The sequence below is a fragment of the Triticum urartu genome, chromosome 6A, assembly GCF_056163025.1.
Source record: "Triticum urartu cultivar PI428250 chromosome 6A, HENAU_Tu73, whole genome shotgun sequence".
Taxonomy (NCBI): Eukaryota; Viridiplantae; Streptophyta; class Magnoliopsida; order Poales; family Poaceae; genus Triticum; species Triticum urartu.
In genome coordinates this window covers 567,121,550-567,146,843 of record NC_141878.1, presented here as the reverse complement: position 1 = coordinate 567,146,843, position 25,294 = coordinate 567,121,550, and the positions used below count along the sequence as shown (strand labels likewise).

Here is a 25,294-nt window from a genome sequence, read left to right as displayed (position 1 = left end):
GCAGGGACTTCAACCGTGCTGATGGGCAACGGTTCAAGTGCTTCTGTTCGTGGTGTTGGCACGGCCGATCTGAAGTTTACTTCGGGGAAGATCGTGCGGCTAAAGAACGAGCATTATGTCCCCTCCGTCAATAAAAATGTTGTTAACGGATCTCTTCTGTGTAGAGATGGCTACAAGCTTGTCTTTGAGTCGAATAAATTTGTAATATCCAAGTATGGAACCTTTGTTGGTAAAGGCTATGAGTCAGGAGGCTTGTTTCGTTTATCCTTATCAGACGTTTGCAATAAAGTTATTAATCATATTTGCAACAATAGTGAATCCAATGTGTGGCATTCACGTCTTTGTCATGTTAACTTTGGTTGCATGTCGCGACTAGCGAAGTTGAACTTAATCCCTAGTTTCACCACCGTCAAGGGACCTAAGTGTCAAGTGTGTATGCAAGCTAAGCAACCTCGTAAGTCTCACACGACTACGGAAATAAGAAATCTTGCACCACTAGAGCTCATACATTCAGATCTATGTGAAATGAATGGTGTGTTGACAAAAGGTGGAAAGAAATATTTCATGACATTAATTAATGACTCCACTAGATACTGCCATGTGTATCTTCTGAAATCTAAGGATGAGACTTTGAACTTTTTCAAGATCTATAAAGATGAAGTGGAAAACCAACTTGATCGGAAAATCAAGAGGCTTAGGTCCGACCGTAGTGGAGAGTATTTTTCCAATGAGTTTGATGCTTTTTGTGCGAAATATGGTATAATCCATGAGAGGACGCCTCCCTACTCACCTCAGTCAAATGGGGTGGCCGAAAGAAAGAACCGCACTCTAACTGATTTGGTTAACGCCATGTTAGACACATCGGGTCTCTCCAAGGCATGGTGGGGGGAAGCGATATTGACAGCATGTCATGTTCTGAACCGAGTCCCCACAAAGAACAAAGAGATAACTCCATTCGAGGAATGGGAGAAGAAAAGGTTAAAACTCTCTTATCTGCGTGTTGGAAATATGCCCTAGAGGCAATAATAAAAGCATTATTATTATATTTCCTTGTTCATGATAATTGTCCTTTATTCATGCTATAATTGTGTTATCCGAAAATCGTAATACACGTGTGAATAATAGACACCAACATGTCCCTAGTAAGCCTCTAGTTGACTAGCTCGTTGATCAACAGATAGTCATGGTTTCCTGACTATGGGCATTGGATGTCATTGATAACGAGATCACATCATTAGGAGAATGATGTGATGGACAAGACCCAATCCTAAACATAGCATAAGATCGTATAGTTCGTTTGCTAGAGTTTTCCAATGTCAAGTATCTTTTCCTTAGACCATGAGATCGTGTAACTCCCGGATACCGTAGGAGTGCTTTGGGTATACCAAACGTCACAAGGTAACTGGGTGACTATAAAGGTATACTACAGGTATCTCCGAAAGTGTCTATTGGGTTGACACGGATCAAGGCTGGGATTTGTCACTCCGTATGACGGAGAGGTATGACTGGGCCCACTCGGTAATGCATCATCATAATGAGCTCAAAGTGACCAAGTGTCTGGTCACGGGATCATGCATTATGGTACGAGTAAAGTGACTTGCCGGTAACGAGATTGAACGAGGTATTGGGATACCGATGATCAGATCTCGGGCAAGTAACATACCGATTGACAAAGGGAATTGTATACGGGGTTGCTTGAATCCTCGACATTGTGGTTCATCCGATGAGATCATCGAGGAGCATGTGGGAGCCAACATGGGTATCCAGATCCCGCTGTTGGTTATTGACCGGAGAGCGATCTCGGTCATGTCTACATGTCTCCCGAACCAGTAGGGTCTACACACTTAAGGTTCGGTGACGCTAGGGTTGTAGGGATATGTATATGCAGTAACCCGAATGTTGTTTGGAGTCCCGGATGCGATCCCGGACGTCACGAGGAGTTCCGGAATGGTCCGGAGGTAAAGAATTATATATAGGAAGTGCTATTTCGGGCATCGGGACAAGTTTCGGGGTCACCGGTATTGTACCGGGACCACCGGAAGGGTCCCGGGGGTCCACCGGATGGGGCCACCTGCCCCAGGGGCCACACGGGCTGTAGGGGGTGCGCCTTGGCCTATATGGGCCAAGGGCACCAGCCCCAAGAGGCCCATGCGCCTAGGGTTTCAAGAAGGGAAGAGTCCCAAAGGGGGAAGGCACCTCCTAGGTGCCTTGGGGAGGAGGGATTCCTCCGTTGGCCGCACCCCCCTAGGAGATTGGATCTCCTAGGGCCGGCGCCCCCCTTGGACTCCCTATATATAGTGGGGAAAGGAGGGCCTCTCATACCCTTGCCTTTGGTGCCTCCCTCTCCCTCTCCAACACCTCCTCCTCCTCCATAGGGCTTGGCGAAGCCCTGCCGGAGTACTGCAGCTCCATCACCACCACGCCGTCGTGCTGCTGCTGGAGCCATCTTCCTCAACCTCTCCTTCCCCCTTGCTGGATCAAGAAGGAGGAGACGTTACGCTGACCGTACGTGTGTTGAACGCGGAGGTGCCGTCCGTTCGGCGCTAGGATCTCCGGTGATTTGGATCACGTCGAGTACGCCTTCCTCATCCCCGTTCTTTGAATGCTTCCGCGCGTGATCTACAAAGGTATGTAGATGCAATCCGATCACTCGTTGCTAGATGAACTCCTAGATGGATCTTGGTGAAACCGTAGGAAAATTTTTGTTTTCTGCAACGTTCCCCAACACTGCGAACATGGGGTTGTTTGGCGAAAGTCAATGCTCCAATTTCAAAGAAGCGGAAGCTTGGACCAAAGACTGTGGATTGTGTTTTCCTGGGATATGCTTTTCATAGCATTGGCTATAGATTCTTGGTTGTAAAATCTGAGGTACCTGACATGCATGTCGGTACGATCATGGAGTCGAATGATGCGACTTTCTTTGAAGATATCTTTCCCATGAAGGATATGGCTACCTCATCTAATCAGGAGATGCCTAGTTCATCGAATTAGGAACCAGTTACAATTACCGAACCTACAATTTCGATGGAACACTTTGAAAGTCCTGTGGAGGAGAACAATGAACTGCCTATTAGGAGCAAGAGACAGAGGACTGCAAATGTAACACCCTCGATGCGACTATAGCTCCCACGTGTCGAGGCACGACTTAGAGACATAATCGCATTGAAGGCATATGTCACAAGTTAGGCAATCTTCACAACATCCCATGTAATATATAGATAATAAAAGGGGAGATAACATAGTTGGCTTACACTCGCCACGTCAATCAAGTACAAAAATAACATTACATCATTCAAACACTCATGGCCCGACTACGGCGCCAAAATAAAAGATAACCCAACATGCGACACGGTCCCGATCACCCCCAACTGGGCACCACTACTGATCATTAGGAAAGGAAACATAATATTGTTGAGAGTCCTCGTCGAACTCCCACTTGAGCTCAAGCGCGTCACCTGGAGCGGAATCATCAGGCCCTGCATCTGGTTTGGAAGTAATCTGTGAGCCACAGGGACTCAGCAATCTCGCACCCTCGCGATCAAGACTATTTAAGCTTATAGGTAAGGCAAGGTAAAATATGTGGAGCTGCAGCAAGCGACTAGCATATATGGTGGCTATCCTGTTCGCAAAAGAGAGCGAGAAGAGGAGGCAAAGCGCGAGCGAGAAACTAGAGGGCAACCTGCGCAAGCATTACTCCAACACCGTGTCCACTTCCCGGACTCCGTCGAGAAGAGGCCATCACGGTAACACACTCAGTTGATTCATTTTAATTAAGTTAAGGTTCAAGTTATCTACAATCGGACATTAACAAATTCCCATCTGCCCATAACCGCGGGCACGGCTTTCGAAAGTTCAAATCCCTGCAGGGGAGTCCCAACTTAGCCCATGACAAGCTCTCACGGTCAACGAAGGAATATACCTCCTCCCGAGACGTTCCGATCAGACTCGGTACCTCGGTTCTTCAAGACACTTCAACAGGTTAAAACAAGACCAGCAACACCACCCAGATATGCCGACAAATCCCGATAGGAGCTGCACATATCTCGTTCTCAGGGCACACCGGATGAGCAAGACGTCGGGTAGACCAGCCCAGAGTTGCCCCTGGTAGCCCCGGACATCGCTCGGTTGGACCAACACTCAGAGGAGCACTGGCCCGGGGGGGCTAAAATAAGATGACCCTCGGGCTCCGGAAACCCAAGGGAAAAAGAGGCTAGGTGGAAAATGGTAAAACCAAGGTTGGGCATTGCTGGAAAAGCTTTAAACAAGGCGAACTATCAAGGGGTTCCCATTATAACCCAACCGCGTAAGGAACGCAAAATCCGGGAACATAACACCGATATGACAGAAACTAGGGCGGCAAGAGTGGAACAAAACACTAGGCGAGAGGCCGAGCCTTCCACCCTTTACCAAGTATATAGATGCATTAAGATAACAAGATAATATAACGATATCCCAACAAGTAAATAATGTTCCAACAAGGAACGGTCTCCAATCTTCTCCTGCAACTAGCAACGCTATAAGAGGGGCTGAGCAAAGCGGTAACATAGCCAATCAACGGTTTGCTAGGACATGGTGGGTTAGAGGTTTGACATGGAAATTTGGGAGGCTTGAAAGCAAGTGGTAGGCATCGTAGCATTGGCATAGCAAAAGAGCGAGCAATCTAGCATAGCAAAGATAGTAGTGATTTCGAGGGTATGATCATCTTGCCTGCAAAGTTGTCAGAGTTGACTGGATCCTCGAAAGCAAACTCAACGGGCTCCTCGTTAGCGAACTCGTCTCCCGGCTCTACCCAAACAAGACAAACAAGCAAACAGAATACAATCAACCACGTGCAAAGCTCAAGCAATATGATGCAAAGATGATATGCTATGCGGGATGCGATGCGGGATGCATATGCAAGATGTGACAAGGAATGCATGAACCTGGCCTCAACCTGGAAATCCAAGTGTGCCACCGGAAAGATGAGATGAAATCGCTTGAAAACGATATAAAGAACGCCGGAATCGGAGTTACGGTTTGGAAATGGCAAGCAATTCAAATATGACCACGTTCTGCGATTTACAGCAAGTAGCCATCTAAATGCAATGAGATGAACATGCTACAACATTCAAACATGGCATCAAAATACATGGCAGGGATGCATTCATGATGCTTAACAAAAGTCTAGCACTGAGCTACGGCCAATTCATCCATTAACAGGTTCAAACAAGCATGGCAAAAATGCATATGGTAAACAGATTTCAGACTTAGTGAAATTAACACCTGTCTGGAATTTCAGATCAGATAGCACTCTTCGGAGCAACAAAACTACATGCTACAGGACCTGAACATGACAAAGTAAAGTATGGCATGGAGCTACTCAAAGAGCTTAGCAAAAGTCCCTTAGTGACCTTGAGCCAAAAGGGATCGGAAAATACAATTGCAAGCATGTGAACATGGCAAAAACATAATCAGTTCTCAGACTTAGTGAAAACTGGAGCATGCTGAAACAGATATCAAGTAGGCATGTTTACGAGCTCGATGCACTCACTACAGAGCAATTCACGATAATCTCAGCATACACCCATCAAGAATACACAAAATGCAAACTAGACATGGCAAGAACAATAGCATAGCATGCACGGATCAACTACAACATCATCGGCAAAATCGCTAACAAGTAGACAATCTGCCCAGATTAACGAAATGACAAAAGTAGAGTTCGATTGACTCAAGTTAGGGTGCTCCATAATTGCAAACAAAGACATGGATGGATAGAGAACTACAAGATTAACAAAACATCCTTACTGATCATTCTCAAAAGAGGCATGGATCACTAGGAAACAACATGAACATATGGCCATATGAGATAAACAGCTCAAGGACTTAGTGAAAATGCTAAGTCCCTGAAATCAGCATTACCAAGTGCCTCACTTTGCAAGCTTGTGCTAGTCACCACACACATCACAAAAATACATGGGTTGCACCTCTGGAAATATGGCAAAACCCTTAACAAAACACATGTAGAGCTCATGGGCATATCATGCACACAATAATCATGGCAAAAATGTCATAACTAAATGAAGCAGCAGATCTGACAATTATCTCAAGTAGCACTCTTCTAATAGCATTTCGGGCATCAAGATAAACTCAAATGAAAATGATGCAATGGAATGAAATGATGTACTCTCTGAGACGAACATTTTGATATGCTATATGCCCAAAATGGAGTTACGGATGCAAAGTTACGGCACGATGAACAGGGCAATATGAACTAGGGTTTCGGGAGAAAAAGTCAACCGAGGCGATTTGGATTTGAGATCTGCACGTGGATCGAGGTTCATCGCCGAAGTCGCCGGAGCTCGCCGGAGTTGGAGGAGAGGTGGCCGGCGAGGCGGGGGTCGCCGGATCTGGCCTGGGCGACGCGGGTCGCCGGCGGGGACGCGGACTCCGGCGCGGCGGAGCCGCCGGAACGGCGAGGTGGCCGGGCGGTTGGTGGCGACGTGGGCCGCCGGAGTAGGTGGCGGCAATGGCGCGCGGCGGCCGGTGCGGTGGCGGCGGGCGGCGGAGACGAGGCGCTGGCGGCGGGGTCGGGCGCGGGGCGCCGCGGGAGGCAACGGGCCTCGGGGGCCCCTCCTGGGCTTCCCGGGCCGACGGTGGAGAGAGTGGAGGCGCGCCACGTGGCGCCACACGATTGGCACGGAGGCGGCGGCGTGAAGTGTCCGGCGCAGACCGGATGTGTCCGGTGCGCGGATGGAGCAGGGCTAGGGTTTCGGGGAAGAAGGAGATCCGGATCTCGGGGGGGGGGTCTATATATAGGCATAGGGGGAGCTAGAAGAGTCCAAATGAGGTGCGGTTGGTGGTCACGCGATCGTGATCGAACGATCTAGACGATGGAGAGGGTTATGGTGAGTTTTGGGCCAAAATGGAGGGGTGTTGGGCTGCAACACACACGAGGCATTTTCGGTCCCTCGGTTAACCGTTGGAGTATCAAATGAAGTTCAAACGGTACGAAACTTGACAGGCAGTCTACCGGTAGTAAACCAAGGCCGCTTGGCAAGTCTCAGTCCAATCCGGAAATGTAGAAATGACCACCGGAGGAGAACGGAGCGCCGGAATGCAAAACGGACAACGGAGAAAAAGCTCGAATGCATGAGATGAACACGTATGCAAATGCAATGCACATGATGACATGATAAGAGGTGCACGACAACGATAACAACACACGAAGACAAAGACCCGAACCCGAGAAAATAAAATAACTTAAGGCCGGAAACGGCAAGAGTTGGAAAACATATTGGGAAAGTCATATCCGGGGTGTTACAGCAAAGTCCTTTGGTGATGATTTTCTTGTGTACCTCATAGATGACACTCCCAGTTCTATTTCAGAGGCCTATGCATCTGAAGATGTTGACTACTGGAAGGAAGCGGTTCGTAGCGAGATGGATTCCATCTTGGCGAATGAATCTTGGGAGATAACTGATCGTCCTTATGGGTGCAAACCTATAGGATGCAAATGGGTATTCAAGAAGAAGCTTAGGCCTGATGGTACTATTGAAAAGTACAAGGCTCGACTCGTGGCTAAGGATTATACCCAAAAGGAAGGTGAAGACTTCTTTGATACTTACTCACCTGTGGCTCGACTGACCACTATTCGAGTTCTACTTTCACTAGCTGCCTTGCATGGTCTTCTCGTTCATCAAATGGATGTTAAGACTGCTTTCCTAAATGGAGAGTTGAACAAGGAAATTTATATGGAACAACCAGATGGGTTTGTACTAGATGGTCAGGAAGGGAAAGTGTGCAAGTTGCTGAAGTATTTGTACGGACTTAAGCAAGCACCCAAACAGTGGCATGAGAAGTTTGAAAGAACTTTAACAGCTGCAGGCTTTGTTGTGAACGAAGCTGACAAATGTGTGTACTATCGCCATGGTGGGGGCGAGGGAGTTATCCTGTGCTTGTATGTTGATGACATACTCATTTTCTGAACCAATCTGAATGTTATTAAGGAGGTCAAGGATTTCCTATCTCGTTGTTTTGAGATGAAGGATTTAGGAGTGGCTGATGTCATTCTGAACATCAAGTTGTTGAGAGACGATGATGGTGGGATTACATTGCTTCAATCTCACTATGTGGAAAAGATCTTGAGTCGCTTCGGCTATAGTGAATGCAAGCCCTCTCCAACACCATATGATGCTAGTGTGTTGCTTCGAAAGAATCGAAGAATTGCTAGAGACCAATTGAAGTATTCTCAGATTATTGGCTCGCTTATGTACTTAGCCAGTGCTACAAGACCTGACATCTCTTTTGCTGTTAGCAAACTGAGTCGGTTTATTTCAAAACCAGGAGATGTGCATTGGAAAGCTCTAGAAAGAGTTTTGCGTTATTTGAAAGGCATTGCAAATTATGGAATTCACTACACCGGGCATCCAAAAGTGCTTGAAGGGTATAGTGACTCAAACTGGATCTCAGATGCTGATGAGATAAAGACCACGAGCGGTTATGTATTCACTCATGGAGGTGGCGCTGTTTCTTGGAAGTCTTGCAAGCAGACCATCTTAACGAGGTCAACAATGGAAGCAGAACTCACAGCACTAGATACAGCTACGGTTGAAGCAGATTGGCTTCGCCGGCTCTTGAATGACTTGCCGGTTGTTGAGAAACCTGTACCGGGTGCCCTTATGAACTGCGACAATCAAACTGTGATCACGAAAGTGAGCAGCTCAAAGGATAACATGAAGTCATCAAGACACATTCAGAGGAGGTTAAAGTCTGTCAGGAAAATGAAAAACTCCGGAGTTATTGCGTTGGATTATATCCAAACGTCTAAAAATCTGGCAGATCCTTTTACCAAGGGTCTATCACGTAATGTGATAGATAATGCATCGAGGGAGATGGGTATGAGACCCACAATATGAGTTGTTCACAGTGGTAACCTATTCTTTGTGATCGGAGATCCCGTGAATTAGATGTGGAAGACAAGTTGTTGGTCAACTGAGAGGAGAGTATCCTTACTATTCACAATACCACTCCATGAAGATGCAATACTCTCCTAATTTGCATGGCAGGTTGATGTATATCTTAATGTGTTCTAAGTGGCTTATTTAAGCAGAGATGTTATCCTGCAGAACATCTTTTGAAGAACACACCTATATGAGTCTGATTGTCAAACATCGCAATCTATGAGAGTAGGGTTCTCTCTAGTAAACTCATGAAAGGTCACGGAGTATGACGCATAAGCTCCACCCGCGGGGAAGATCCACGGTAGCCATGTATCGGTCAAGGCTTTATGTGAAGCTAGATTCGCAGAAAACTTGCAGTTCAAGGCCCAGTCCACTGTTCAAGTTGCTTACTAGTGTAGCATATAGTTCTAGGTGGAAGTTCAACTTAACAGTCTCCACTGCAGTACCGGTATATAAAACAATGTTTGAAACCAAAGGCAAATTTCTGTGTGCCTCTGGGATCTGGTGGGGGATTGCTGGAATTTAGTCTATTTTTGGCAGCCCAATAACTATTTCAGAAATTCCTAATAAATCCTAGAGGCCCACTTAGCCCATTTGTGCAAGGCAAGTGATACTACTAAAGTTTAGTCCCACATTGCTAGTTTAGTGGGAGTTGGACCTCCTTATAAGGGAGGTTCTTTCCCCACTTGTACGAGCATGAGAACAAGAGGGATATCCACGCGCGCTCCTCCTTCGCCGCCCGCCTCGCCACGCCACGCCACGCCACGCCTCGTCACGATGCGCCGCGCCGCTGGTTGCGGGAATGAGCCGAGCCGATATCTAAATTTTTGCCACGCACGACGGGTATACGAAAGGTCACGTGGGAGTTGAAATGTTTTCTGTAGTGGACACTGAATTCGAACGGCGCGCCTCTTCGGCCGCAACCTCTTCGCGTCCTTCTCCTGTACCTATATAAGAGAGGTCGCTCCTCTCCAGAGAGACACAACAGAAGCTCCTCTTCCTCTCGCCACAAAGTTCCGACCACTGCGCTGCTGCTACGTTCTTCCCCATCCCGTCTTGCGGCGTGCACCGCAGGTCGGGACAGTAGGCCTCCGAAACCGCACCTTTTGAGTCTTGTACGGGAGAAGGGTGATAAGGTTTTTGGGGAGCGCTCAGCGCGACTACTGGCTGCTTCATCACGGACGATCCGGTCGCCGACGACTACTTCCCCGACGACGACTTCTTCCCCGACGTCTACGACCTCCTCGACGACATGACAGATGAGGACACCGACCCCAAGTCCAGCGCTTCTGCTGCTGCTGTCCCGTACGTGTTCTTGTCTTTCCTGTTAAAGGTTCTGCCGCAGTTCCTTGTTCTAATCCTTGTCCTACATATGATAGGTTCTACTTCATATATGCTACTTGCTATACTGTCTGCTTTAGATATGATAGGCTACGGTTCATATATGCAGAAACTATTTACCTTCTCTCTGTCAGAACGCATGACTTGTTTTATCTCTACTATATTAGTCATGCTTTATCTAATATTTCTATTAATAAAATCATTTGATAAATTGCTCATATTTCCAACAGTTATTGTTTTGATCTCAGAAACCATGTTGTTCTTGCTTCGGACACTATCGATTGGGCTTTGCCTCCTCTGTACATGGGCATGTTTGTTTCGTGCATGACTCTTATGCCTTGGATATGTATCACCTAGTAGCAGCATAACGTTTACTTTTAAGATGTTTTTCTTTTCACTCGGCCGCCCAATGAATGAGTGAATGAATCCACTTGTGATGTTGTGATATTTTTCTATAACCACTACTGGCAACCCAGAGCCAGAATAGCCATGATAGACTGTCCTGCGTCTGGGTCAATTGAAATACTTGCATTTTGATTCTTGGGTGCAGATGATCAACATGCTTTCAAGAAGAGCGAGCTTAGTGCAAGGCACAAAATGGAGCTCCAGATCAGGTACCTATATACATATATATAGGTGCGATGCTTGCATATATGTTTCAGTCACCTTCTCGCTGACATGTCTTATTTTCACTATTGGCATGTGTTGGTGTACCTCAACCCAAGCTCAGGTCCATGGAGGTACCTAGCTGCTCCTTTGTTTCTGGATCCTTTTGTAGTTTCTTCTTCTTCCTTGTTGATTCGACATCTTGTCCTTCATGTGCAGGAGCAGCAGGATTCCATCGGTAGGTACACCAGAAACAGGACAAGCTTTGTGGTGTGACTGAAGAACGACGGACGGACCACTGTGGTCATGAAGCCCGAGGCCATGATGGTGGATGGACCCGCTGGTTGATTAGTTTTCAGAAGAATTGTGAACAAATGGTAGCTTGCTTGGTGTCTTGGTTGTATTGGAGAAGCAAGTAGCTAGCTAGCTCTTAGAGATGAAAATCCTGGTATTTCTTCTCGCACATGTACATATGTGATATCTCAGTTATAAAAATAGAATGTTATGATCCTCAATCTATGGCTACCCGACGCGTTATGCTGCCAAAATTTTAGTCAAAACTCCCATGACTTGTCTCAAATTTGGCCTTTTTTGTAAGTAAACAAGAGTTTTGGGGTGTTGAATGCAAAATGCTAGGGACTTGGCTGTCTCAAATTTGGCCTTTTTTGTAAGGATACAAAAGTTTTGGGGTGTTGAATGCTATGAATATAAGTTTGTTGATTTTATTTTCAAACAGATGAAACCAAGTTCTATCCCTGTTTGGATGGATACCCAAACATTTCCTTCGGATTCTTTTTCACAAGCAGAACCATCTATCATCGAGTGCCCAACAAGAACAATTCCAATACTGCATAGTAACAGGAACAATACCATCTATTATGGACTAGGGCGGAGGCACAAATGGCAGCATTCAGGGATTGCTTACAAACATGTGAGCTTGAGGATCTCGGATTCCCAGGCATACCATACACATACGATAATGGTCAAGCGGGTTTTTGCAATGTTTAGGTCTGCCTCGATCGGGCTTGCGTTGATGAAGCACTACGAGACATCTATCCTGCGGCACGGAGGGAGTACAATGTTGGATTAAAGATGCACCATAGACACTGAACTAATTCCTTATGATATATCTTATAATTATTAGTGCAATTAATATATGATATCTTTTGTACGCGTACAATGAACTAATTCCTTATGATATATCTTATAATTATTTGCAACATTAAATGTGCGGTACGCTCAGATGCATATAAATATGGTGGTATAGGAATTCCAAAACCAACAATTCCAGGTTTTAACAATGAAAGGAACACAAGCCATTAGTGTGACTCTTCTCATGTCATTTCTTGTTCTAGCGACCAGAGGAAAAGATGTGAGATATAGAAGGCAAGAGGAAAATAGTTTCCAGATTCTCACTTATCAAGGAGTTAATAAAACCATTCAGGTATGACTAATTAACCTTCTCATGTATATTTAGCACATATTTTGGTGACTAACAAGCAAAGGAAACGTCAAAATAGATGGAAGACGGGGACGTCTATGACTGCATCGATGTGTATAAGCAACCGGCATTTAACCACCCATTGCTGAAAGACCATAAAATCCAGGTAGATTAATTTCATAAAAATATGATATGCATCCATGAATTGCTCACTATATTGTCAGTTCATAATTAAGTCCACATATGTTGCTTCCGTGTGTTCTACTCCCTTCTTGTTTCAGTAATCTTTCTGGGTATGCCTTTTCACATTAGAAAATTTGGACTATTGAAAGTGAATTGAAGTAACAACCTTTTGACATAGTATAAGCTATGTCAATGATGAATAAAACTACAGCATGTTTTGTATGTATTGTCTGATACATTTATAATATTTTGTAACATGGTGGTTTACTTTATTTTCAAACAGATGAAACCAAGTTCTTTCCCTGTTTGGATGGATACCCAAACATTTCCTTCGGATTCTTTTTCACAAGTGCAACCATCTATCATCAAGTGCCCAACGGGAACAATTCCAATACTGCGTAGTAATGGAAGTAGCACCATAGCAACACACAATATTGATGGGCTCAAAAACGATATGCAATGGGAGGTGAGGTTGTATAAGTTACAAAATGAATTTGTTATCATAGTTTGATGGGATTTTTTGATAGGGTTGATTATGCCAATTGGCATATAATTGTTGCATTTATGATGCATATCAAATGTACAATGTTGGATTAAAGATGTACCATAGACACTATAAATAATCTAATTAAATTTGAAGAAAGTACTCTAAGAAAAAAAAGTCATATTTGGATGGTAGCAGTTAATTTTCCATCGAGGGTCACAATAAGAATGGTTTAGATTCATCAAGTTATTATGGAAAATGAGTTTTTTGGCAATTTTATAGTGAATGAAGGGCCTCGTACTCTACAACATTTGAGTAGTTAGGAATGATTTTTGTGCCCTTAGATTCTTATATCTACTAAATAAGTTATGTATGAGCATTATTTTAGTTGTACATGAAGGAATTCCGATTTCATTACCAAGTTTTAGTAACACTCTCTTGGAGAGTTTCATATATACTAGTCCCAAATTCTTAGTATTTAGCATTAAGTTGTTTTCATTGATTGTTAGTCTTTCCTTCCGAAAATGTGAATGGCCACACATCTTAAGATTGAAGTTGTATCGACAACGTGGCAATATGAAACGAAAGTGATAACATTTAAAATGCATTTGAATATGAATAATATAATATGATTTATGTGTCACATAACCTAGAACTTCTTAGCTTAATTAGTGGTCCAATTAAAAATTCTAATGGGATTGGCGCCTTACATCTTTTATAACGTGAATAACATGTGATATCCTATCAGGTTTATCTATACATAGTATTCATTCCTCACATTTGCGGACGTTACTTTGATTTCTTGCAGAGGGCGGGACTCAGATACGTCGGTGATTTATTTGGGGCGCGTGCTCTAATAAATGTTTGGGAGCCAAAGGTTAAAAAAGGTAGCCAGGATTCTAGCTCACTTTGGATAAATATTGAAAATGGAGGAGGACAACACACAGATCGGATGGGCGCTGGTCTTCGGGTATCTCCAACATTGAGTGGTGATGCTTTTGTTAGATTTCATGTTGCTTGGGTACGTAATGCATACTATTATTTGGATACATACAGGCTATTATTGGCTATATATTTGCATGATAAGGAATTAATAATGTATGTTGATATTTTGCTTTTGTTTTTGGCCTTGGAACAAACTTCACAGTACGATGGGTATTCAAAGAAGTCATGCGTTGACTTCAGCTGTCCTGGATATGTTCAAGTCCACCACAACGTTGGTCCTGGATCAAGAATACAACCATCCTCTGTCTATGGTAGAGTACAGAAAGTAGTAGACATTCAAATATTCAAGGTATTATGTCATTCTTAAAATCTGCGATTTCTCAAGCACCTTGTACAGATTAACTAATTATTAGTTTGTTTATGGGCATATAATGAACTAATTAATATTGAATTATATTATTTTAGGAGCCGACATCAGGCCATTGGTGGGTGAGTATCAATAAAATGCCAATTGGATATTGGCCGGGCGGATTATTCAAATTCATTAGATACAAGGGTGGTTTCGCGTTCTGGGGCGGGCAGGTTGAGGGGCCGACTGCCGCATCAAACTCTCCGGAGATGGGTAGCGGGCATTTTGCTTCGGAAGGATTCGGAAAAGCGGCGTTCATGGAAGGCATCGAGATTGCCGATAATAAGGGCTGGTTTGTGACCCCGGATAAATCCCGAGTGAAGCATGGGTCGAGCGATCGGTCCAAATACACCGCCGATGGATTTGAAGTTAGAAAGGATTTAGGTATGCTTTTCTTCTATGGTGGACCGAGGGCCTGATGATAATAATCTATGTATGGGCTCGACAAAGTTAATAAAACAGACATCATGCAAAGTGGTCTTGCGGCATGATGTATGTCCGTATATCATCGACTTCCGTTCGTGCTGATTTTTGTTTCTTCTTTCTTTTGCCGTGAGGGAGTGCAAATGCAACGCCACGGTAGACGATACAAGTTGAAGCCATGCGCGCGCGTGTATATCCGTCGTCGGTGGTTTGGTCATTAGATTAAAATCGAACGGCCATCCTTCTTTCTTCTCAACAAATCATACTACTACTTAGGGCCTGTTTGGGAGCGCTCCGCTTCACTAAAATCAGTTTCGCTTCACTAAATTCACTTTGGAGCGGTTTCATTCAGAAATTGTAGCACTACCCAAGAAAATGTTTGGATTCCTTCTAGCTCCAGCTTCAAAAATGGAAAATTTGGTGGAAAGGATCTATTTGATTGGTTGAGGGGGAAGAAACGAAGGGGTATCCACTTACTAAGTGGTGGCAGTGGTGGGTAATTTCTACCAAACTCCAGCTTTTAGAGTTTTTTTGAAGCACCCTCTGAAGAGCTTCATAAAAAATTGAGAGTTGTACCCCAGATTCTAGTTTTTTTATAGAGCGGCATATCATGGAGCTACCCCGTTTGGCTCGTATTTTCTAAAGCGGAGCTGAATTTTAAAAAGCGGAGCAGTCCCAAACAGGTTCTTACTTAGTACTTGTGGCGGACTAAAAAGAAACGGAGGAAGTAATAATAACAAATGACAAACTCGGTCAACTCATTACTCGTTGGTAGTAGCTATCGTGACACGATGAGACCACCGAAAGACCGGGGCGCGCCTATATCCATCGTCGGCGTCGGTGGTTTGGTTCTACCGGAGCCGCGACTCGTCCTTGTGGCGGGAGACGAGCTTGGCGGTGTCACGCCACCGGGACACCTCGCCCTCCTTGTCCCGCAGCTTCCTCTGCGCGCGCTGCAGCTCCGTCTCCAGCTCCGCGATCCGCTGCTCGTGACGCGACTGCAGGAGCTCGTGCAGCCTCCGCTCCAGCACCCGCGCCGGCACGCCGCCGTGGCACGGCTTGCTCTCTTCGACCTCCTCGTCAGTATCTCCCTCCTCCTCCTCCTCCTCCTCCTCGTTGTCTTCGTGTTCCTTGCAATCTCTTGCCGCGTCACCGAGGACACCGTCTATGTGGACGCAAGCAAGGGAGCCGCTCTCCGATGAGATGTCGCTCTTCGCCTCGGACTGCAAAATCAATGGGAATTCAGTTCAGCACAGCGTCAAATTGGCGCAGAGCGAGCACGCCGGCGGCAGTGGCGGCTTGAGTGCACGGTACCTCGAGCTGGTGATCTCGCCGCGGTCTCACGCATTCCTCCTCCCCGTCGCCCTCGTCGGAGTCGAGCTGCAGGCGCGTCAGTTCCGCCTCGAGCTCCGCTTCCATCTGATCCATCGCAGCGACAGCATCTCCAACGCCGGCATCGCCGCACGCCGAGGCGGCATCGCGTGAACCACGGAACAACGAGGCGTCCTCGCCGCCGGCGTCAGCAAAGACGATGCGCTCCTTCACGACGCTGGCACCGTCGTCGACATGGCCGCCGTCAGACAAGTCGGAGCGGCTGCTGCCACGCGCCTCCGCCCTGACGTCCATCACCAGCCGCTCCATCTGGGCGCGCAGCTCCGCCATCCTGCTCAGCTCCGCCGCGCCCCTGGACAGCAGCAGCACCAGGCCCGCGCCCAGCCCGAGGCTCGCCGCCGACACCTCCGGCGCCGCCTTCAACCCTGCTAGAAAATGAACCACGCCACGCCGTTGGCCGTCACCATCAACGCCGATCACAAACTCAGTGAGTTCGCGGTAATCACTAACGTACCCTGCAGGGAACTCCGAGGCGACTCGCGAACCTCTGCTTCTTGCTTGCTCGCCACGACCACCTTAGGCGCGGCCACCTCCTCCTGTACGGCGTCCTCCTCGGCGGCCGCTCCGGCGCCGCTGGAGCAGTAGCGGGGCATGCGCATGCGGCAGCCGAACCCGCCGCTGCCCCTGCCGAAAATGCGCGCCAGCAAGGACCGTGGTGAGCGGCACTCGCGCCGGATCCTGCTGGCGCAGGCAGCATTGGTGAGGAGGGCGCCGACGGTGGCCGGCGAGGAAGGCGGGGAGGTCGAGAGACGCGGGGGCAGCGGCAGCGGTTGCGCCGTGCTCGTCTGCATTGCCATTAGCGACCGAGACTCGGAATGGCGCGGCAATGGCGAGGGGATTCGAGGAATGTTGGAGGATTTCATGGGGTTGATGGAGGCGCGCGTATTTATAGGGAGGCGGAAATGGTGGGCAGTGTGGGGTTTAAATGGGCGTTAAACCTTCCATGTCCTTTAACCAACCAACCTTCATTTTTCCCCTTGATTTAAGAAACGCTGTCCATTTCAGGCGACTGAGGATAGAGGAGAGTATACTACTAGTACTTCCTCCGTTCCTAAATGTAAGTTTTTATAGAGATCTCAATACAAACTACATATGAATATATGTAGACATAATTTAGAGTGTAAATTCACTTATTTTACTTTGTATGTAGTCACTTATTGAAATCTCTAAAAAGACTTATATTTAAAAACGGAGGAAGTAACGTTTTTCCAAATCTTTTCAATAATTGTCAGTTGCTTCAATTTTTGAATCCTTGTCTTTAAAATAGTAGTCCTTTGAGTTCGAAGTCTGTCACCTCCATGACAAATTCATGCAGTTCAGTTTATAAGAGCATCTTCAACAGACGTGCAACGAGCGGCGCGCTAAAACAGTTTTTTGCGCGCGGCAGGACACTGGCTCCAACAGCAGTTGCAAAATATTGTGCGCGCGCCCCCTTCAACAGACGCTGCAAAAAAAGACGCGCACGAGCAACCAGAACACAAACCAGTTCAACCAAATAGATAATTCATCATCAACGATACAAATAGCAAAGTTCAACCACACAGCACAAACTAGTCAATACAAATACTCCCTCCGTTCAGAAATACTTGTCGTAGAAATGGATGTATCTAGACATTTTTTAGTTCTAGATACATCCATTTCTTCGACAAGTAATTCGGAACAGAGAAAGTAGCAAAGTTCAACCAACATCACAAACTAGAAACTACCAAGACTATTCGGAGTCGTCGTCCTTCTTCTCCTCGTTTGTGTCGTCCGACGTATCAAGAAACGCGTCTTCCCACTGCTCATCGTTGCTAGAGAAGAATGATGCTTGACCCAGATCGCACTGCGATATCGCCAGTGCCTTCCGACGACGCCTGTCCGCCCGTTCCGCGCGCTGCCTTGTCCCCCTCTCCGTCCAGAAGGCGTTCTCGTTGGGGGCGTTCTCTGGGTGGCGCTGGCGTCACTCCGCCATGGCTCGCTCGTCCGCCTCAGCCATGAGGAGGCGGCGCTGCTGCCGACGGTATTCCTGACGGTCGGCGCCAGTTACTAGCCGCGGCGGAGGGGCGAGGTCATGCACCTGCTCAGGCGTCGAGACGTCCTGAAAGTTCATCTGTGCCCGAGGCCTCGAGAGGCGCCACGCCGCCGCGTCGTACGCGTGGGCGGCCTCGTGGGGGGTGTCGAAGGTGCCGAGGCCGAGGCCGCGGTAGCCCGAAGCTCCCCGACGGTGCGGCGACACGGTGGCATGTCGGCGGCGAGGCGAGAAAGCGGCAGAGAAAGCGAAGAGAGAGTGGGAAAGGGCGCGTGGCGATGTGGATAGCGACTTAACGGTGCGTGACGGGCGCTGCATTTTATAGACGCATCAGAAGCGGCGCGTCAAATCTAGCGCGCGACCGTCCACTTTTCCCCGCACGCACGTAATCGTTTTCCGCGCGCCTGATTTCCCCGCCTCCGATGAAGCGCACGAAATCGTCCCGCGCGCTAAAATCTAATTTTACCGCGCGCGCGTTTTTTGCCGTCACTGTTGGAGATGCTCTAAGGGTTGAGAGTTGATACATGTACTGAAAAAGTTGACTTGTTTAAAAAAAATATCAGGCAACCCATATATTTAGACGTCTACTGAATTTATACGCCTGAAAGCAGAATTTTTGCCGAATGGAGGTGCTTCTCGTGTCCAATTTTATTCGAACGAAATCAATAAAAAACCATGGCGAAGCAAGTTGACTGAAGCGGAATATCACGATAGATTGTATCTCAGGTTCTGTAACGTGCACGTAATAGGTGGCCTACAAATTAGAATTGTGTCACATTTGGCTAGTCGCCAATCTGGTTGAGTAGGCCTTGTTTAAGACTTTGAGGATTATTTTAATTCACACATTAATAAGTTGCTAGCCGGGTAAATCGAGACTCCATTTTCTAGAAACCGAATGGCCCATCAAAAAAGAATTTACACCAGACAATGACACGCTACCTTCTAGCATCTGAAGGGAGTACTTCCGATATGTTGTCGCACAATGTTATGAATCTCCGGCCGACTACGAGCGTATCGAACTACTTTTCTTCCCCAAACATAAAGAAAAGATCCCAGCCGTTTAGGTCATCCCCTTCTGCTGGCGCCACCATCGATTCGTCTCGTCTTCTGTGGCCTAAAAGCCATGAGGCATGGTGGAAACTTGCCAGCTGGAAGGCTCATGCTTTGTTTTTAAATATTTTTATAAGTCCGTTTAGGGTTTTTGTCCTGCTTAAGAAATGGAGTCGGCAGCGATCCCCTGAATATGGAATAAGGTTCTTCCCGCCTAGCCCCCCTTCCGGCGGTGCATCTAGCGTCATCAGAGGGCGTGTAGAGGTGTGTCTCCGGCGAATCTCATGAAATTCGGTTAGCGCTTGTCTTCGGTGGGTATGCATGCGTCCAGTTTTCGTTTGTCTACGTTCATGTGTCTATATGTTGGATCCTTATGATTTACGTTTTTCTTCAACGGTGGCGGTTGTTGTTCTGGTGCGATGGTTCTTTCGGCTCTTAGCACAACAACTTCAGGACTGTCTACTACAACAAGGTTTGCATGACTTCAATGAGGAATGGACGATGACGGCGGTGTGCTTTCGGCTCACCCCAGTATTTATAGTAATCGCTAGCTGGTCTAAAGGCATGGATGTAATTTTGTTACTGCTCGTGTAGTTGTACTGCCATAATGTTCGCTGAATACAGTAGATCGAAAGAGAAAAGGCAAGCACCAACCGACAATGATACCCACCGCTGCGGTTCAAAACCATTTGGCACCGGTTCATGTACAGATTGAAGGGCTTCTAACTGTACCGAGAGGCGTAGTGGATGTCTAGATAAGAAGAACAAAAATTGTAAAATCTAGACTTTCAAGTGTGTTGAATTTAGGCAGCTGGGCATCTGGATAAGAATAATAAAAAATTGTAAAATCTTAACTGCAGATGTACAAGAGGCCACTCACGCTGATTGTGAGCCAGGCGCCACTCACGCCGATGGTGAGCCAGGCAGTTCATGCCTTGGTAGAGTTAAATGTTTGATTGAGTTTGTCACAAGGTGAAGCGCGAGTACACGTGAGTAAGTCGCAGGCGGTTTCCTCCACTAACCCTAGGCGGCTAGAACAAACTCTTCTCTCCATGCTTCACCGTTGAGTTGGAGGATTCGCCTCCCCTCTGGCGGCCGGTGGTGGGGAGGCGAACCCTGGTGCCTCCGCTCCGGTTAGTAGTTTAGGTTAGTTTTTTTAGTCTTCACAGGCGCGACGCTTGGCTGATGGTGATACTTCTTCTTCAAGTTTGTCCTTCGGGCTTTGATTCTTCTCAAGTTCGTTCATCTGGACATAGTCGACAAAGCTCCGGCGTAGATTCATGTCGTCTCCTTAGGGTGGTGAGGATAGGATTCCTTGTCATGTGACAAGATTTGGTGTGAAGTATTTCAGATCTACGCGAGGGTTCAAAGACAACTACTGCGGCTTCAGGATGTCGGTCCCTAGAGGCACGTGACCGAACACTTCCTGGCTCTCATCGACAAGGTCAAGCCGGCTCCGGCGCCAGCGACGTGTCAGCGACTCGTTCTAGTGGTAATAGTGGTCACTCAGTGGTTTCGAAATGTCAATGTAATCTTTGTTATGCTTGAGATGCTTTATACTTTTAGAATAGATTTGTTCATTTTTGAAGAAGAAAAAAAGAGTAAATCATGGGCGGGAGATTTAGTTTTCTAAGAAACGAAACCGAATATCTCATTAATGAAGAGTTTTTTTTTTACACAGACATGATATCCTCGATGTCTGGCTCGCAAAATAATATCAATGCATACGGCATCAAAAAAGAATTACTTTCTTTTTTTCTCGAGAAACTTCCAATATATTCATCAGCTCTCAAGGTAGTACATAAAACATTAGAAGTAAAATTTACATTCAGGTCCGTAGATCATCTAATCACGACTACAAGCAGTGTAGCGAGCCGATGGCACGTCGCCGTCATCGTCCCTTCCTCATCGGAGCCAGACAAATTACTTTGAAGATGCTGTTGCACAATGTCATGAACCGCCGGCCAGGAGCGTGTCGATCGCGACCTATCGGCAACGATCAACAACCGCTGCGGTTCAAAACCATTTGGCGCGTACGCATCCGTGGTAGAGGTACAGTAGAGGATGGACCGACGGTAGGTCTCCCCTTGAATCCATGCACGCGCCCACCTGCGCACATTTACAGTCCCAGCTAACCCTCTCTCTACCCTCAAAAAAAAAAAAAAAGCTAACCCTCTCTCGTGGTCGTGGCCGGTCGAGCGGGCCGACCCTTTCGAATTTCCAACCCCGCTGGCTCGGTCGAATCCGTCGATCGGTTCGTACGCGGTTTTTGGGTGCGCGATTTGTATGAAAACGCACTGACGCGAGATGGGGTCGGAGTAGAATGAGTGCGGCCCGGCGGTGGTAGCTGGGTGCGCTCCCGCGCTGCCTGGCTTGGCTTGGCTTGGCTGGCTAGTCTACGCCCGACCGTCACGGGGTACTCGTGACCCATGACCTACCTTATAAATCAGCGACTCGTCCGGTTCAGGGGGTGGGTCGGTCGGTCTGGTCCGGGAGTCGCCCGCCAATCCCCATCATTGGCAGGCACAGAGACAACAGGTATCTTTTTTTTTAATGAAACTAGGGATTTTATTCAAAGTTCAAACCAGAAGAAATACAAATGATATTCGGGAGGATCCCTAGCCACATGTGGCGACCCGCCGGGAGCGACGACGCTGCCTTAGCCAAAGCATGCGCCTCAAAGTTCGACTCCCTCCTCTCAAAATAGAAGCTAAATTTAACAAAATCATTCACCCTCTCATTGATCTCTCTAAGCAGAAAGGCATACGGGGAGCTAGCCCCTTGCTTGATATCTGTGACGACTTGCAGGCAGTCCGATGCTACAATCGCATGTGAAATATTGAGATCCCTTGCCAGGACAAGAGCTTCGTTGCATGCGTGGGCTTCTAGGCTTGGTGCATCGACTAGTCCATCAAAAACAATTGCCGAAGCTCCCAAATAATTTTCGAGTCTGTCTCTGCAAACTGCCGCTGCCGCTCCTGTGGTTCCTTGACGAGAGATAGCGCCATCCACATTTATCTTCACACACGCCTCATCATCAGGTGGCCGCCAGCTTGCTGGCCTCTGCTGGACAGCCGGATTCGTAGTCGTCGTTCTTCCAAGGTTTGCCACTTCAAGTTCATCGAGATATCGATTGACGAAACTGAACGTTGAAAGCGGACTTTGGTACTCATTGTCATGGATAGCTTTCCGCCGAGCCCACCATATAGCCCACATCATGACTAGGATCTTGGCAAGATCATGCTGATTCGTGGTTTCAAACAGCCAAAAAATTCATAGCCTCGCATCATCAGTTCTATTGGATAGCATATGTTCAAGGACATCTTCATCACTCAGAGCCCAAACACACCTGGCCATGCGGCAATCAAACAAAGAATGTCGCCAAGAGTCCACTTCTTCATTGTATATTGAACAAGCTGGTGAGGTCGCCATCTTCCTGCTATGGCGCACCGTCCCCGTTGGCAATGCCATCTGGGCCAATCTCCAGACAAAAACTCTGACCTTTGATGGAATCTTAACTTTCCAAATCTGAGACCATGCTTTCTTCTCTGCCTCCTTGTTGGAGTTGCTCGCACGGTGTTCAAGCCACTCCTCTCTTTGATGTTTGATAGCTGAGATCATCTTGTACACAGACCGTATAGAAAACACTCCTCTCTTATCATAGTGCCAAGCCCAGAAATCTTGTTGCACTCGAAAGCTAAGCGGGATGCTCATAATCACATCAACATCAGGCTTCACAAAATGTTGCATAAGGACTTGCCTATTCCATGTCCGTGATGTTGGATCAATGAGTTCCGAGACAGTTTGAGGAGGATCAGGGGAGATGGAACACATAGGTTTTAACTTGTAGTCCCTCGGCAACCAATTCTCATGCCATATGCTTGTGTTCTCCCCCGAGCCTATCCTCTTTATTAAGCCCAAAGCAAGCACATCTCGACCTTCTATCAGTGACCGCCATACCTGGGAGGGATGACCTCCCAAGGTCGCCTCAAGAATAGAACCATCCGGAAAATATCTCGCCTTCAGTACTCTAGCACTTAGAGAATTTGGCTCTTGAAGAATCCTCCACACCTGGCGAGCTAGTAGTGCAAGATTAAAGAGCTCAATATCACGAAAACCCATTCCTCCCATAAATTTTGGCTTGCACATTGTTTCCCATGATACCCAAGCCGGTTTCCTCTGGCCTTGCTTGCTGCCCCACCAGAACTTCCTAAGAAGACTGTTTATATGTTGACAAAGACCACGCGATAGCTTGAAGCCCGCCATAGAATACGTTGGTATTGCTTGGGCGACCGATTTAATGAGGACTTCCTTCTCTCCCGCAGACAAGCACTTCTCCATCCAACCTTGGACATGCTTCCAGATTCTGTCCTTGAGATATTTAAAACATCCTTCCTTGGCTCTACCAACATCACTTGGTAAGCCCAAGTATTTGTCAGACAGCGCCTCATTGTGAACATCTAGCACGTTTTTAACTTCCAGCCGGGTTGCCTTAGAAACTACTTTGCTGAAATAAATGGATGACTTGTCCATATTTATTCGCTGTCCTAAGGCATCACAGTATAGTTTCAGCAACTCATTCATCCTGGCAGCACTCTCTGTGGTTGCTTCAAAAAAATAAGAGGCTATCATCGGCAAACAACAAATGGTTCACAGCAGGGGCAGAAGCCGCTACTGAGAGGCCCCTCACGCCACCTCCGTGTGCTTCCAGTAAACACGAGAGCCCTTCCGCTGCCAAGAGAAAGAGATATGGGGATATTGGGTCCCCCTGTCGCACTCCTCGGGAGGGCCTGAAATCATCTAACCTTCCACCATTAAACAGAACAGAGAAAGAAACTGATGAAACACACCTCATGACCGCCTCCGTGAACACTGGACTAATACCCAGTTTAAGCATGCCAGCTTTAAGGTAAGGCCATTCTAGCCTATCATACGCCTTCATCATATCGAGCTTCAACGCACAAAACCGATTATACTTGATCCTCCTTGATTTCATGTAATGGAGACATTCGTATGTCGTTATAAAGTTGTCGGTTATAAGACGACCAGGGACGAAAGCGGATTGCTCTTCGGAGATCACCTCGGGGAGGATTACTTTCAGCCTATTGGCTAAGACCTTTGACGCTATCTTGTAGATGACGTTACAAAGACTTATAGGCCGAAACCGTCCTAGGATTTTCGGACTTGCAATCTTGGGAATTAGAACGATGAACGTTTTGTTAATATCCTCCGGTGAGTCCTCTCCACTTAGCACTCTTTTAATCATACATGTTATCTCATCTCCACAAAGCTCCCAGTGCCTTTGGAAAAAATGTGCCGGGAAACCGTCAGGACCGGGAGCCTTGGTCGGGAACATCTGAAAAAGTGCCTCCTTTATCTCCTCATTCGTATAAGGCGCAGTAAGCTTTGTGTTCATATCTCCATTAACTCTCACAGGAATATGAGATAGCACTTCCTCCATGCCAATGGTGCCCTCTGATGTATACAGATTTTTATAAAATTCTATTGCCATCCCTGCCATCTCCTCCGGATCTGAGCTCATAGAGCCATCTTGTCGCTGGAGCTGAACTATTCTGTTCCTTGCCCTCCTTGCACTTGCTTTTTTATGAAAATATTGTGTATTGCTATCTCCTTCCGAAAGCCATTTAATGCGTGAACGCTGTCTCATCATGATTTCTTCTCTATATGACAGCTCCACCATCCTATCCTGGACCTCCTTCTCCTCAAGGCTCGGCCCTACACGGTCCGGTGCAGCTCTCAAGGCTGCTAGCTTCAATCGAAGCTCTCTCAGCTCCTGGCGGACAGACCCAAAGGTCTCACGTCCCAAGGTTTTCAGTTGTGTTGCTATCGTAACAAGCTTTGCGGAGAGCATTGCAGCTGTGGTAGCTGGCTGCTGCTCCGTCCAGATTTGCTCAATGTGAGTTTTAAAGCTCGGCTCCCTTTCCCACATGCACTCAACCTGAATGGTTTCCTCATAGACAGTCGTACCTCACTTGTATCAAGTTCATTGCTCAACAAAATAGGGCTATGATCTGACTTTGCCGCCATCAAGTGCTCCAAAGTGGCA

The 25,294-nt window shown here is 46.9% G+C and overlaps 3 protein-coding genes across 3 annotated transcripts; 1 reads left to right on the top strand and 2 right to left on the bottom strand.

The window, feature by feature from the left end:
* The first annotated feature begins 12,173 nt into the window (after positions 1 to 12,173).
* Positions 12,174 to 14,844, top strand: LOC125512815 (protein neprosin-like). Its single transcript, XM_087528874.1, has 6 exons — positions 12,174 to 12,333; positions 12,410 to 12,496; positions 12,797 to 12,979; positions 13,806 to 14,018; positions 14,145 to 14,291; positions 14,408 to 14,844. Exons 1-6 carry the CDS (start codon positions 12,190 to 12,192, stop codon positions 14,768 to 14,770), a joined length of 1,137 nt encoding a protein of 378 aa, XP_087385000.1. The 5' UTR covers positions 12,174 to 12,189; the 3' UTR covers positions 14,771 to 14,844.
* A 601-nt stretch (positions 14,845 to 15,445) lies between these two features.
* LOC125512816 (uncharacterized) lies at positions 15,446 to 17,037 on the bottom strand. The gene is made up of 3 exons (XM_048677895.2): positions 16,621 to 17,037; positions 16,089 to 16,531; positions 15,446 to 15,997 (listed from the first exon to the last, which is right to left on the bottom strand). Exons 1-3 carry the CDS (start codon positions 17,027 to 17,029, stop codon positions 15,626 to 15,628), a joined length of 1,224 nt encoding a protein of 407 aa, XP_048533852.2. The 5' UTR covers positions 17,030 to 17,037; the 3' UTR covers positions 15,446 to 15,625.
* A 1,071-nt stretch (positions 17,038 to 18,108) lies between these two features.
* Positions 18,109 to 18,495, bottom strand: LOC147966388 (uncharacterized). Its single transcript, XM_087530813.1, has one exon. The coding sequence runs from the start codon at positions 18,493 to 18,495 to the stop codon at positions 18,109 to 18,111; it is 387 nt and encodes a 128-aa protein (XP_087386939.1).
* Between the last annotated feature and the right edge of the window lie 6,799 nt (positions 18,496 to 25,294).

What these genes read in the sequence shown, in the direction of transcription:
- LOC125512815 (XM_087528874.1), top strand. Translation starts at nt 12,190, where the DNA reads ATGAAAGGAACACAAGCCATTAGTGTGACTCTTCTCATGTCATTTCTT. An exon ending in GAGTTAATAAAACCATTCAG is followed by an intron (nt 12,334 to 12,409) that starts GTATGACTAATT and finishes ACGTCAAAATAG; the next exon opens with ATGGAAGACGGGGACGTCTA. An exon ending in TAGACATTCAAATATTCAAG is followed by an intron (nt 14,292 to 14,407) that starts GTATTATGTCAT and finishes ATATTATTTTAG; the next exon opens with GAGCCGACATCAGGCCATTG.
- LOC125512816 (XM_048677895.2), bottom strand. Translation starts at nt 17,029, where the DNA reads ATGAAATCCTCCAACATTCCTCGAATCCCCTCGCCATTGCCGCGCCAT. An exon ending in GCCTCGGAGTTCCCTGCAGG is followed by an intron (nt 16,532 to 16,620) that starts GTACGTTAGTGA and finishes ATTTTCTAGCAG; the next exon opens with GGTTGAAGGCGGCGCCGGAG. An exon ending in GGCGAGATCACCAGCTCGAG is followed by an intron (nt 15,998 to 16,088) that starts GTACCGTGCACT and finishes TTGATTTTGCAG; the next exon opens with TCCGAGGCGAAGAGCGACAT.
- LOC147966388 (XM_087530813.1), bottom strand. Translation starts at nt 18,495, where the DNA reads ATGCAGCGCCCGTCACGCACCGTTAAGTCGCTATCCACATCGCCACGC.